A 12250-nucleotide genomic window follows, 5' to 3' on the forward strand; every position below is an offset into this window, starting at 1 on the left:
AGTGAAGTGTGTTAGCCAGAGCTAATGGGATAGTTGTCCCAGTAAGAGACTGAATTATTTTAAGTACTTCCATCAGTTGCTTCCCACAGTTTAAAATGTGGTGTAAAAGTTTCAAGTAACACATGAAACTAGTTACTCTAATAGAGAATATTGGCTGCAGGTGCTGTTTTATTACCAGTATATTGGAATATAACCAGGAATGCAGCAAATGTGTATGCAGTATCTGACTAAAACTCCAACTTCCGTGGTGAAAATAAAATTGGGGCCAGTGAATATATAGAATTTACTGGAGATTAGATTAGTGACTGTACAGGGTTGACCATACATTAAGCCAGAGCAGCCCCGCTCGATTGGCGCCCTATCCACAAACATTTACCCCAACCACCACCGACACACAGTGACAGCCGTGTGTACCATGTACATGATGAACTGCACAAACTTACCAAGGCTCCTTAGACAGCACCTTCCAAACCCACAGCCACTACCATCTAGCAGGACACGGGCAGCAGATACCTGGGAATCCCACCTGGAGGTTCCCCTCCAAGGTACTCACCGCCCTGACTTGGAAATGTATCAGCTGTTCCTTCACTGTCTCTGGGTAAAAATCCTGGAACTCCCTCCCTAATAGCACTGTGGGTTCACCTACGCCACAGCAGCTCAAGAAGGTGGCTCACCACCACCTTCTCTAGGGCAACTAGGAATGAGGGTGGCATGTGGCACAGTGGATAGCGCTGGGACTGCGGCGCTGAGGACCCGGGTTCGCATCCCGGCCCTGAGTCACTGTCCGTGTGGAGTTTGCACATTCTCCCCGCGACTGCGAGGGTTTCACCCCCACAGCCCAAAGATGTGCAGGTTAGGCGGATTGGTCATGCTAAATTGCCCCTTAATTGAAAAAAAATAAAAATTGGGTACTCTAAATTTATAAAATATAAGGAATGAGCAATAAATTCTGGCCAGCGACACAATATATCACGAGTGGATAAAAAAGACCACTGATTGTCCAATAAGATGTGCCTAGTAAGACATTCAGAACTTCAGGCAGCACGAGTGTTTGTGGGGTCAAGCTCAATGAGAAATTAGTTCAAAAGCCCAAATCCTTTGGATTCTAAATGAAGATCAGGAAGATCTGTGCAGCCCAACTTGTCTACTTCAGCTCGAGGCCTGGAGGATAGATTCTGAAATAGAAGCGCTATCCTACCTTTTCAGCTGTTGCTCATTCTCAGGCCCCGGGGGAAGAGTCACTAACCAGAGTTTGCGACAGCCTCCGCACTAACCATTTCCAATTAACAACATGTGGTGAACCACTGTATTAGGAGATGTAAGGTAGGGCCTGCACTACAGGTTCGCCGGTAGCTCCTGCCGGCTGGCTCCGCCCAGGAGAACTGTATAAATATGCATGACCTCCAGTGCCCTGCCATTTATCGGGGCAGCACGGTAGCCTTGTGGATAGCACAATTGCTTCACAGCTCCAGGGTCCCAGGTTCGATTCCAGCTTGGGTCACTGTCTGTGCGGAGTCTGCACATCCTCCCCGTGTGTGCGTGGGTTTCCTCCGGGTGCTCCGGTTTCCTCCCACAGTCCAAAGATGTGCAGGTTAGGTGGATTGGCCATGATAAATTGCCCTTAGTGTCCAAAATTGCCCTTAGTGTTGGGTGGGGTTACTGGGTTATGGGGATAGGGTGGCGGTGTTGACCTTGGGTAGGGTGCTCTTTCCAAGAGCCGGTGCAGACTCGATGGGCCGAATGGCCTCCTTCTGCACTGTAAATTCTATGATTTTGCCAGCTGCAGCAGGAGGCCACGCATCTGACCGTAATAAAGCCACAGTTGTACCCAACTTTAGTCTTTGTGCAATTGATCGTGCATCACAACATTTATTTAAGAAACTATTATTTCATGACAGCAGAAAAAGGAACATTTGTGTTTCTGTTAAAGGTACATCTTTAAACTATCGCCTGTGAGGATTTGTCTTCAGCAGAGTCATGTTAAGCATTTTGCTTTGAAAAACGCTCTTTTGTTAGTTTACTGGTGTCAAACTGAGCCACGGCACTTGCTGCGAAACCTCAATTGTTTAGAACAAATCTGTTGGATCTATCTTTTCCCTTTGTGTTGGGGGAAGAGAGGGAAGACAGATTGTGATGAAGCAACCTCTCCTTGTAAATGTTTTGTCAAAGACTCTTTGTGACGGTCATGAATCAACTTGAGTCAAGTATGCTGGAGATCAGTGGCCATTTCATCTGAGGTTTACAAAATTGACTTGGCATCCAGACAAACAAATGTGGGTTTCTAAAGGCCACTGTAACTTGAAATGTTAATCAGAGTCCGCCCCCAGTAATCGCGCTGCCTGCCAGCATTTCTCTTTTTGCTATGTGCGATATTACTAATAATTCTCATCTTACACAGTTCTTTCATGTCGACGGTTTTAAAAGCATGTTTTTCACTCACACAGAACAGAGCCTTTTTCAGAGCATATTGCTGTTACTGAACCAGGTATTTCAAAGAGATTACAGTGAAACTCACATTACAGGAACTATGTTCTTAAGAGTTTTCCCTTCTCCCCCCCCCATTACCTCTCTTCTCCCCATCCTCTCCTCCCCCACTCGCTGTCCGATTATTGGCCGAGTACATGAAAAAACAGGCCTTGGGATTTTACCCCTTGAAAATCTGTCTATTCGTCACTGGCAAGGCCTCGCATTCGTCAACCGTCCCTTATTGCACTTGAAGTGGCCGTGAGCCACCTCCTAACCCTAACCCTAACCCTAACCCTAACCCAACCTAGTGGTTTGATCAGCCATAATCGAGCAGCTAAGAGTCAGCAGTGTTGCTGAGGGTCTGGAGGCACTGACAGGCCAGACTGTGCAAGGCCGGTAGATTCTCTTCCCTGAAGGACATTAGTGAACCAGATGGGGTCTGACCACAATCTGACCATTTCCTCATCACCGTTACTGGGACTGGGTTTTCGCCCCTCCCCTGCAGCGGTTTTATCCGCGGCGGATGTGGGCAGAATCTTCCGGTCCCAGCGAAGTCTCGGAGTTTGTGTGTGGTCTGCCCGCCTCACTGCTGGGTAACCTGCTGCGAGGGGTTGGCTTGGGCAGGGATGGAACATCCCATTATCGAGGGGGGCTGGAAAACCCCACCCATAGATTTTTATTCCCGTTTCAGCGAATCAATTCAATTAAAATTCCCCAGCTGCTGACCGAGGTGGCATTTGAACCACTTCCTTCAGACCAACAAAATAAACCTTTAAGACGTGGCAGAAACACCCGTCCCACTATGTTCTCCACCTCCCCACTCCCGAAGCCTCGCGCCTTTCTAGGTTTTAAACGTTCGCTCAGAACATACAGAGCCTTAGCACATCGCTCAAGCTCCCTCACACCCAAAACATACGGTCATCGTTCAATGTCGTTTAAATGTGGCAGAATTTTGGCTCAAGCGGTGACAAATTGCATTTACATCTTTCAGAACCAGAAGACAACCCAAAGTGCCTTATACCCAATGAAATACTGTTAACAGTGTAGTTAACAGTGTAGTTAACAGTGTAGTTAACAGTGTAGTTAACAGTGTAGTTAACAGTGTAGTTAACAGTGTAGTTACCGTTGTGATGTGGAAGGACATTAGCCTTGGTTCAAACATGAACAAAAGATCTCGGGCGGGATTCTCCCCCACCCGGTGGGGCGGGGGGTCCCGGTGCCGAGGAGTGGCGTGAACCAATCCGGCGTCAGGCCGGCCCAAAGGAGCGGAGGGTCCCGGCCCCGGAGTGGTTTGCGCCGCGCCAGCCGGCGGGGCAGGGGCTTGGTGCCATGCTAACCGGCGCCGAAGGGCCTCCGCCAGCCTGTGCTGGCGTCATCCCAGCGCATGCACAGAGGGGTTTGTCTCCGCACCAGCCATGGTGGACCGCTACAGCCGCCGGTGCGGAGGAAAAGAGTGCCCCCACGGGGCCTGCGGATCGGTGGGCCCCGAACGCGGGCCAGGCAACTCCCCCCCCCCCCCCCCCCCCCCCCCGAGGTCCCCGGAGACTGCCCGCAGAGCCAGGTCCCGCCGGTAAGTACCTACTCTCATTTACGCTGGCGGGACCGGCCAAAAACGGGCGGCCACTCGGCCCATCGCGGGCCGGAGAATCGCCGGGGGGGCTGCCAGCGGCGACCGGCGCGCCGCGGTTCCTGCCCCCGCCAAATCCCCGGCGCCAGAGAATTCGGTAGCCAGGGTGTGGGGGCGGGGGTGCGGGGGGGAGGGGGGGGGGATTCACGCCGCCCCGCCAGCGATTCTCCGACCCGGAGGGGGCTCGAAGAATCCCGCCCCTCAACTCCAGCGGCGAGGTGGGAGTCACTGCCCATGACAGCATTTGACCGACCCATTACAGGGTCAGCGATATTACAGGACTAGATTACATTACGAAATTGGTTGACATCAAAGGACATGGTCACATTACAGATTCAGGTTATAGCCCAGAACCAGGCAGTGTTGTTGGACTGAAGGATTCTGCAGACAGCGTTCTAATACATGGGAATCTATAGCAGCCAAAGTTCAATGATGCAGCTGGGCCGAGTTCCGATTTTGTCATGTTGTATTACAGGTCTGGGTTATGATAGAAGCTGTAGCTCTCTTGGCCTTTCCACGCATCCCAGGGTCTTTAGTTAACAAAACCACAGAAATTGCAAGCAATTTCAGCCTCTGACCCTGTTGATTATTCCCATAATTCTGATAATCCATGGCAAAGGGCACGGTATGAGGAGCTGTACAATACAGTGTCTTGTGAATACTTTCAATTCATCATAACCTTTCTGGGTGAGATGTGACCTTTTTCTGCCTGAGCACCGAGTTACTCGGGCTTCTGGATATTAGAAGAAGCACTAATTGCTTCAGAACTGAAAGAATAAAGCAGGTGAATTGTACCCGGTGAGCATTGGGCCAACAATGCTCGCTAACCTCTGACATGAACAGCATGCGCACAGTCACACACTCTGCGTACGCAGGAAGATGATCAAAGTACCTCTGTATCATCTGTGTGTTTCTGCCAGGTGAGCGAGAGCATAGTAAGTGAAAGCAAGTTGAAAAGATAGTTTAAAAAAAACATGGGATCCTTGGCTTCATAAGTACATAAAAAGCTCAAAAGCAGGGAAGGTATGTTGAACCTTTATAAAACACTGAATATTCAGATGGAGGATTATGTTCAATACTGAGCACCACCCTTTACCAAGGACGTCAAGGCCTTGAAGAGGGTGGAGAGGAGATTGACTGGAATGGTGTCAGGGGTGGGGGACTTGAGTTATGTGAATGGACCGGAGAAATTGGGATTGTTCTCCTTAGCGCAGAGGAGATGATTTAGAGGAGATTTGGCAGAGGTGTTCAAAACCCGGGGGGTTTGGTAGTGTCTTTAAAGGAGAATTGAGCAGGAATGAACTGGGTGCTCTGGTTTCCTCTCACGAGTCCTGAAAGACATGCTTGTTAGGTGAATTGGACATTCTGAATTCTCCCCGTGACTAGGGGCTGTTCACAGTGACTTCATTACAGTGTTAATGTAAGCCTACTTGTGACAATCATAAAGATTATTAAATTTAGAGTACCCAATTCATTTTTTCCAATTAAGGGGCAATTTAGCGTGGCCAATCTAGCGTGGCCAATCCACCTACTCTGCACATCTTTGGGTTGTGGGGGCAAACCCACGCAAACACGGGGAGAATGTGCAACCTCCACACGGACAGTGACCCAGAGTCTGGATCGAACCTGGAACGTCGGTGTGGTGAGGCAGCAGTGCTAAACACTGTGCCACCGTGCCACCCGGAACTTGTTGAATTATTACTGGGCGGGGAATGTTGAGAAGGTCAGGAGGTGGGCGGTGGAGGAGAGGTCGGTGTGGGGGCGGATGGAGGAGGCCTCGTGTAGGGGGACGGGTTTGAGGGCACTGTTATTGGCGCCTCTTCCATTCTTGCCGGTGAAGTACTCCACGAGCTCGGTAGTGATTTTATCGCTCAGAGTGTGGAATCAGTGCAGGCAACATTTTAAGATGGAGGGTGCCAATCGGAGACAATCACAGATTTTCTCCAGCAGGACTTGACTCTGTGTTGATAATCTGGGAGCGGGCGGGGACAGAGTGTTTTAGGGACTTGTTCGTGGGGGTTAGCTTTGCGAAGTTGGGGGAGGAGTTCCAGTTGCAGAGAGGGTAACGGGTTCCGTTATCTACAGAAAGGGCCTTTGTTAGAAAGGAGGCGGCCACGTTTCCGAGGTTGTGGTATGAAAAAGTCCTGTTGGGAGGATGAGATGGGGAGGGTAGGATCTTGGATATATACGGGAAGCTAATGGGAAGGAAAGAGGGCAGCATCGGAGGATGCAAAGCGAAAGTGGGAGGTATTCGAGGCAGGGTTATGGAGTGAGGCTCTGTGTAGGGTAAATTCGACATCATTGTGTTCGAGGCTAAGCCTCATTCAGTTTAAAGTAGTGCACAGAGCACACATGACAGTGTCACGGAGGAGCCATTGTTTTTCCGGGGGTAGAAGATAGATGCAGATGATGCTAGTGGCCCGGCCAATCACAGCCATATGTTCTGGTCATGGCTGAAATTGAGAGAGTTCTGGAAGTCATCTGCAGGATTATGTCGGAGGTTCTGGGGGTAAAGGTGGCTCTGAGCCCATGGGTGGCGATATTTGGGGTATTGGGAGGATCTGGAATGGCCGGTGGGGACAGAGGCCGGCGTGTTGGCCTTTGCCTCCCTGATAGCCCAGAGGCAAACCTTGTTAAAGTGGCGGGATGCAGAGCCGCCTAAAGCAGCGGGATGGGTGGGATGGGATGAGGTGGGATGGGTGGGATGGGATGAGGTGGGATGGGATGAGGTGGGATGGGATGAGGTGGGATGGGTGAGGGACTTGGCGGAGTTCCTGCATTTGGAGAACATTGAATTTGTCGTGAGGGGACCAGAGGAAAGGTTCTTTTCCAGATTGAGGATGTTCATCGCCTTCTTTAAGGAATGGTAAATGTCAGCAGTGGTGGAGGGGGGAGGGAGGGGGGTTATGTTGGTCTGGTTCTTTTTACTGTATTGTGGGTAATTTTTTTGTATGTTTTAGTTTAAATGGGTGCATTGTGTTTTGCAAGGAATTTAGGAATGCTTTGAAATAAAAATATTTTAAAAAATGTACTGAAGTCAGAAATTTAGTCACATTCCAACCCAAAGTTACCATTACAACTCGCCGGCGATACCGCGCTGTACGCTGTTGGAGAGGTGGCGTCACATATACTACATTCAGGGGATGAAAGAGCAAGAGTTTTTGAGTTGCGTACCTGAAGTGCTGAGTCTAACTGAGTATTATTTTTAGTGTGAAGCCATTTCACCAATACCTCTCTGATAATCCCGTCACATTGCTGACAGACCACAGGCTCTAAACAACTGGTTTTGGGCCACAAAAGGGTTTTCCTTTGTTGGCAACAAGCAGACTTCAACAATGGTTTTTAATATTATCTGCACATTGCTACCAGGTCAAATCCTCTCAGTCAGAGAAACATTTCAATGCTGATGCATTGTCACATTTGCCTTTACCTGCTGGACAGGCACCACCCAGTAGTGAAAATATCTTCTATTTTTCGCAGATAGAATGGGCGACAGGGTGGCACAGCTGTTAGCACTGCTGCCTCACAGTGCCAGGGTCCGGACTTCACTTCCAGCCTTGGGTGTCTGCACGTTCTCCCCGGGTCTGCGTGGGTTTCCTCCGGTTTCCAAAGATGAGCAACTTAGGTTGGGTTATGGGGATAGGGCGGGGAAGTGGGTCTGGGTGGGACGCTCTTTCAGAGGGTCGGTGCAGACTCGATGGGCTGAATGGCCTCCTTCTGCACTGTAGGAATTCTAGGGTTCTCGTCCAGTGACTGCAGCTCAGATCCAATGACAGAACAGAAATTATCTCGAGATGGGGAATGGTGTTAAAAGGGAGGTTAGCGGGAATGCATCCCGAATTAAAGCCATACGTTGTCAGAAAACCCAAGTTGACAGTCCATGCTTGTTGTAGAGGTTGAGGGGATTTATCCTTCCAAACCTGCGCCAAAGGATATTGCAACAATTACATCAAGGACATCCAGATATAGTTCAAATTAAGGAACTCGTGAGGAGCTATTTCTGGTGTCCAGGAATCGACGCCCAGATCGAGGAAAAAGGAGGAGTGTGTCAGTCATGTGTGGGAGTAAGGAACAGCTAGCTGTTGTCCCATTGTATCCATGGGAGTGGCCTAAATGCCTTGCAACGCCTACACATTGACTTTGCAGGTTCATAGGTGCACACTCCAAATGGCCTGACGTGGTCCTAATGAAGTCAACAACTGGGGAATAAACCATCGAAAAGCTCAATGAGATTTTCGCCAGATTTGGAAAACCAGAACACATTGTGAGTGATAACGGTCCACAATTCATGGATCAGGAGTTTAAGGATTATCTATTGATGAGTGGTATCCGCCACATCAAGTCAGCGCCTTATCATCCATCCAACATGGTTTGGCTGGAAGTCAAAGTCCTTGAAGCTGCACTGAAAGCCTCCAAGGACCAAGGTTCATTAAATCACCAACTAAACAGTTTCTTGCCGACGTATTGCAACACCACACACACGACAATTCAGAGCGCTCCAGCTTTACCAGCTACTGAAGAGGAAGCTGAGAATTACATATGAGCTACTCTTGCAGCAGGAGACGTCCAAGATAGTCGAACGCAATCAGCAGTCGCGAATCTGAAGAAGGGAAGGTAATCCCGAGATTGCTGAAGAATCCCGCGGCTAACAGTCCTCCTGCAAAAGAGACTGTGATGCCTCCCAGGGTAGAAACATCCTCCGAAGACCAAGAGATTACATTTAAGGTCAGGAACAACCAAATCCCTGAAGTGCGCAGGCAACCAGTGCAGAATAGATGCTCACCCAACTGTCTTTCCTATTAACTATTACTACTGTGTAAGGATTCATTGCCTGCCCTTGAGTATAGGGTTAATTGTTGTTATGGGACCTGAGAGGTAAAGGGGGAGAAGTTATATATTTGGGGTTGTTGTTGTGTGGTCACTTTAAGAGTCTAATCATGTCTATAGCTCGTGACGTCATTGGCTGCTTCATGGGCTTTTGTAGTCGAGGCCAAACCTCTGTCCAGTTAATAGATCTTCAATAAACTGTGATGTTATTTGCCTTCAACTCCACGTGCTACAACTCTACATTCTTTTCTCCCGAGTGCAGAACATAACAGTTATTAATTTCATTGTTCTCACAGTGCAGGGCGGATTACTGCAAGCGAAACACCTCAAACTCTAACTCGTATTCACAGCCAGTCACTGTGGGAAACACATCTTAACGTGTGAATTGGATACACATCAAAAAGCACAGAAAAGAACAAGCCGAAAAGTTGGACTCTAACTGAGGGTTTGTGAGGGTGGGGGGGGGGATATTTGAGGTTTGATCCTCTTCGGAGGATGTTTCTACCCTGGGAGGCATCACAGTCTCTTTTGCAGGAGGACTGGTAGCCGCGAGATTCTTCAGCAACCTCGGGATTACCTTCCCTTCTTCAGATTCGCGACTGCTGATTGCGTTCGACTATCTTGGACGTCTCCTGCTGCAAGAGTAGCTCATATGTAATTCTCAGATTCCTCTTCAGTAGCTGGTAAAGCTGGAGCGCTCTGAATTGTCGTGTGTGTGGTGTTGCAATACGTCGGCAAGAAACTGTTTAGTTGGTGAATTAATGAACCTTGGTCCTTGGAGGCTTTCAGTGCAGCTTAAAGGACTTTGACTTCCAGCCAAACCATGTTGGATGGATGATAAGGCGCTGACTTGATGTGTGATGGTTGTTGTATATAGGGGGTCAATCACGCGCAGGAAATGTTACATGGGCTGAGGGAGAGAGACAAGGCCGCGACAGGAGCTGCACCAGAGGGGGGGGAGCGGGCTTTGGAAAGGCGGGAAGGGGAACGAAGGAATGCATATGGATTGGGAGACTCCCACGCAGGGACAGCCGGGGTCAGCAGGCGTCAGCTGACTTACGGGAGTGACATGGGGGGAGCAAAAAAGCTAGACAGGGGTCTAGCCGGGGGGGGGGGGGGGGGGGGGGGTTGCTGCTGCACTGGCCGAAAGGAAATGGGACACAGAAGAGGCGGTCGGGACGGGGGTCCCCCCTCTGGGGGACTGGAGGGTGAGGGAGGCGTGGACACGGGACTGGCCCAGAAAAGGAGATGGCTAGTCGGCGGGGCGTGGGGGGGGGGGGGGGGGGGGGGGGGGGGGGGGGGGGGGGGGTGAGAGTCCCTCCACTCCGGCTGATAACGTGGAATATGAGGGGCCTGAATGGGCCGGTGAAGAGGGCTCGAGTGTTCGCGCACCTAAAGGGACTGAAGGCGGACGTGGCCATGCTCCAAGAGACACACATGAAGGTGGCGGACCAGGTCAGGCTAAGAAAGGGATGGGTAGGACAGGTATTCCACTCGGGACTGGACGCGAAGAATAGAGGTGTGGCAATATTGGTGGGATAGCGGGTGTCATTTGAGGCCAAGACTATTGTAGCGGAAAATGGAGGGCGATATGTAATGGTGAGCGGTAGGCTGCAAGGGACATGGGTGGTGTTGGTAAACGTATACGCCCCGAACTGGGATGATGCAGGATTCATGAAGCGCATGTTGGGGCGCATTCCGGACCTGAATATAGGAGGCCTGATAATGGGAGGGGACTTCAATACAGTGTTGGATCCAGCACTGAACCGCTCCAAATCAAGGATTGGAAAGAGGCCGGCGGCGGCCAAGGTACTTAGGGGGTTTATGGATCAGATGGGGGGAGTGGACCCATGGCAGTTTGCAAGGCCGCAGGCCAGGGAATTTTCTTTCTTCTCCCATGTACACAAAGCCTACTCCCGGATAGATTTCATTGTTCTGGGTAGGGCGCTCAACCCGAGGGTGGAGGGGACGGAGTATTCGGCTATAGCCGTTTCGGACCATGCCCCGCACTGGGTGGAACTGGAGCTGGGAGAGGAGAGGGACCAACGCCCGTTGTGGCGGCTGGATGTGGGACTGCTGGCAGACGAGGTGGTGTGTGGGAAGGTGAGGGGGTGTATCGGAAGGTACTTGGAGGCCAACGACAACGGGGAGGTGCGGGTGGGGGTGGTATGGGAGGCGTTGAAGGTGGTGATCAGGGAAGAGCTAATTTCCATTAGGGCTCATCGGGAGAAGGCAGAGGGCATGGAAAGGGAGAGGTTAGTGGGGGAGATTTTGAGAGTGGACAGGAGATACGCAGAGGCCCCGGAGGAAAGATTACTTGGGGAAAGACGACGGCTCCAGACGGAGTTTGACCTGTTGACCACAGGGAAGGCGGAGGCACAGTGGAGGAAAGCACAGGGGGCGACCTACGAGTACGGGGAAAAGGCTAGTCGGATGCTGGCACACCAGCTCCGTAAGAGGATGGCAGCGAGGGAAATAGGGGGAGTCAAAGATGGAAGGGGAGCCACGGTTCGGAGTGCGACGAAAATAAACGAGGTATTCAAGGCCTTTTATGAAGAGCTGTACAGATCCCAGCCCCCAGCGGGGGAAGAGGGGATGAGACGATTCCTAGATCAGCTGAGATTCCCGAGGGTGGAGGAGCAAGAGGTGGCTGGTTTGGGGGCACCAATTGGGTTGGAGGAGCTGAGCAAGGGTTTGGGGAGCATGCAGGCGGGGAAGGTCCCGGGACCGGACGGATTCCCGGTGGAGTTCTACAGGAAGTACGCAGACCTGTTGGCCCCGCTACTGGTGAGGACCTTTAATGAGGCAAGAGAGGAGGGGACCCTGCCCCCGACAATTTCTTTGATCCTAAAGCGGGACAAGGACCCACTGCAATGTGGATCGTACAGGCCGATCTCGCTCCTCAATGTGGATGCAAAGTTGCTGGCAAAAGTGCTGGCCACGAGGATCGAGGACTGTGTCCTGGGGGTAATCCACGAGGACCAGACGGGATTTGTAACGGGCAGGCAACTAAACACCAATGTGCGGCTGCTCTTAAACGTGATAATGATGCCATCGGAGGAGGGAGAGGCGGAGATAGTGGCAGCTATGGACGCGGAGAAGGCCTTTGACCGAGTAGAGTGGGAGTACCTCTGGGAGGTGCTGCGTAGGTTTGGGTTCGGGGGAGGGTTTATCAATTGGGTAAAGCTCCTTTACAGAGCCCCGATGGCAAGTGTAGTGACGAACCGGCGGAGGTCGGAGTACTTTCGACTGTACCGAGGGACGAGGCAGGAGTGCCCCCTGTCCCCCCTGTTGTTCGCATTGGCGATCGAACCATTGGCGATGTCATTA

The 12250-nt window shown here is 51.0% G+C and overlaps 1 protein-coding gene across 9 annotated transcripts in view; it reads right to left on the reverse strand.

The window, feature by feature from the left end:
- The window catches only part of LOC140398116 (nectin-1-like), a 574692-nt gene that overhangs the window by 308940 nt on the left and 253502 nt on the right, over positions 1-12250 (reverse strand). The window contains exon 7 of one of the 9 annotated variants that reach the window (XM_072486387.1): positions 7931-8013. The exons of the other annotated variants lie outside the window; for them this stretch is intronic. Coding sequence (XP_072342488.1) covers positions 7950-8013 — 64 coding nt within the window. The 3' untranslated portion in view covers positions 7931-7949. Of the gene's footprint in view, positions 1-7930; positions 8014-12250 lie in introns of those variants that run through there. 9 annotated transcript variants of the gene reach the window in all.

Source organism: Scyliorhinus torazame, chromosome 21 (genome assembly GCF_047496885.1).
Source record: "Scyliorhinus torazame isolate Kashiwa2021f chromosome 21, sScyTor2.1, whole genome shotgun sequence".
Taxonomy (NCBI): Eukaryota; Metazoa; Chordata; class Chondrichthyes; order Carcharhiniformes; family Scyliorhinidae; genus Scyliorhinus; species Scyliorhinus torazame.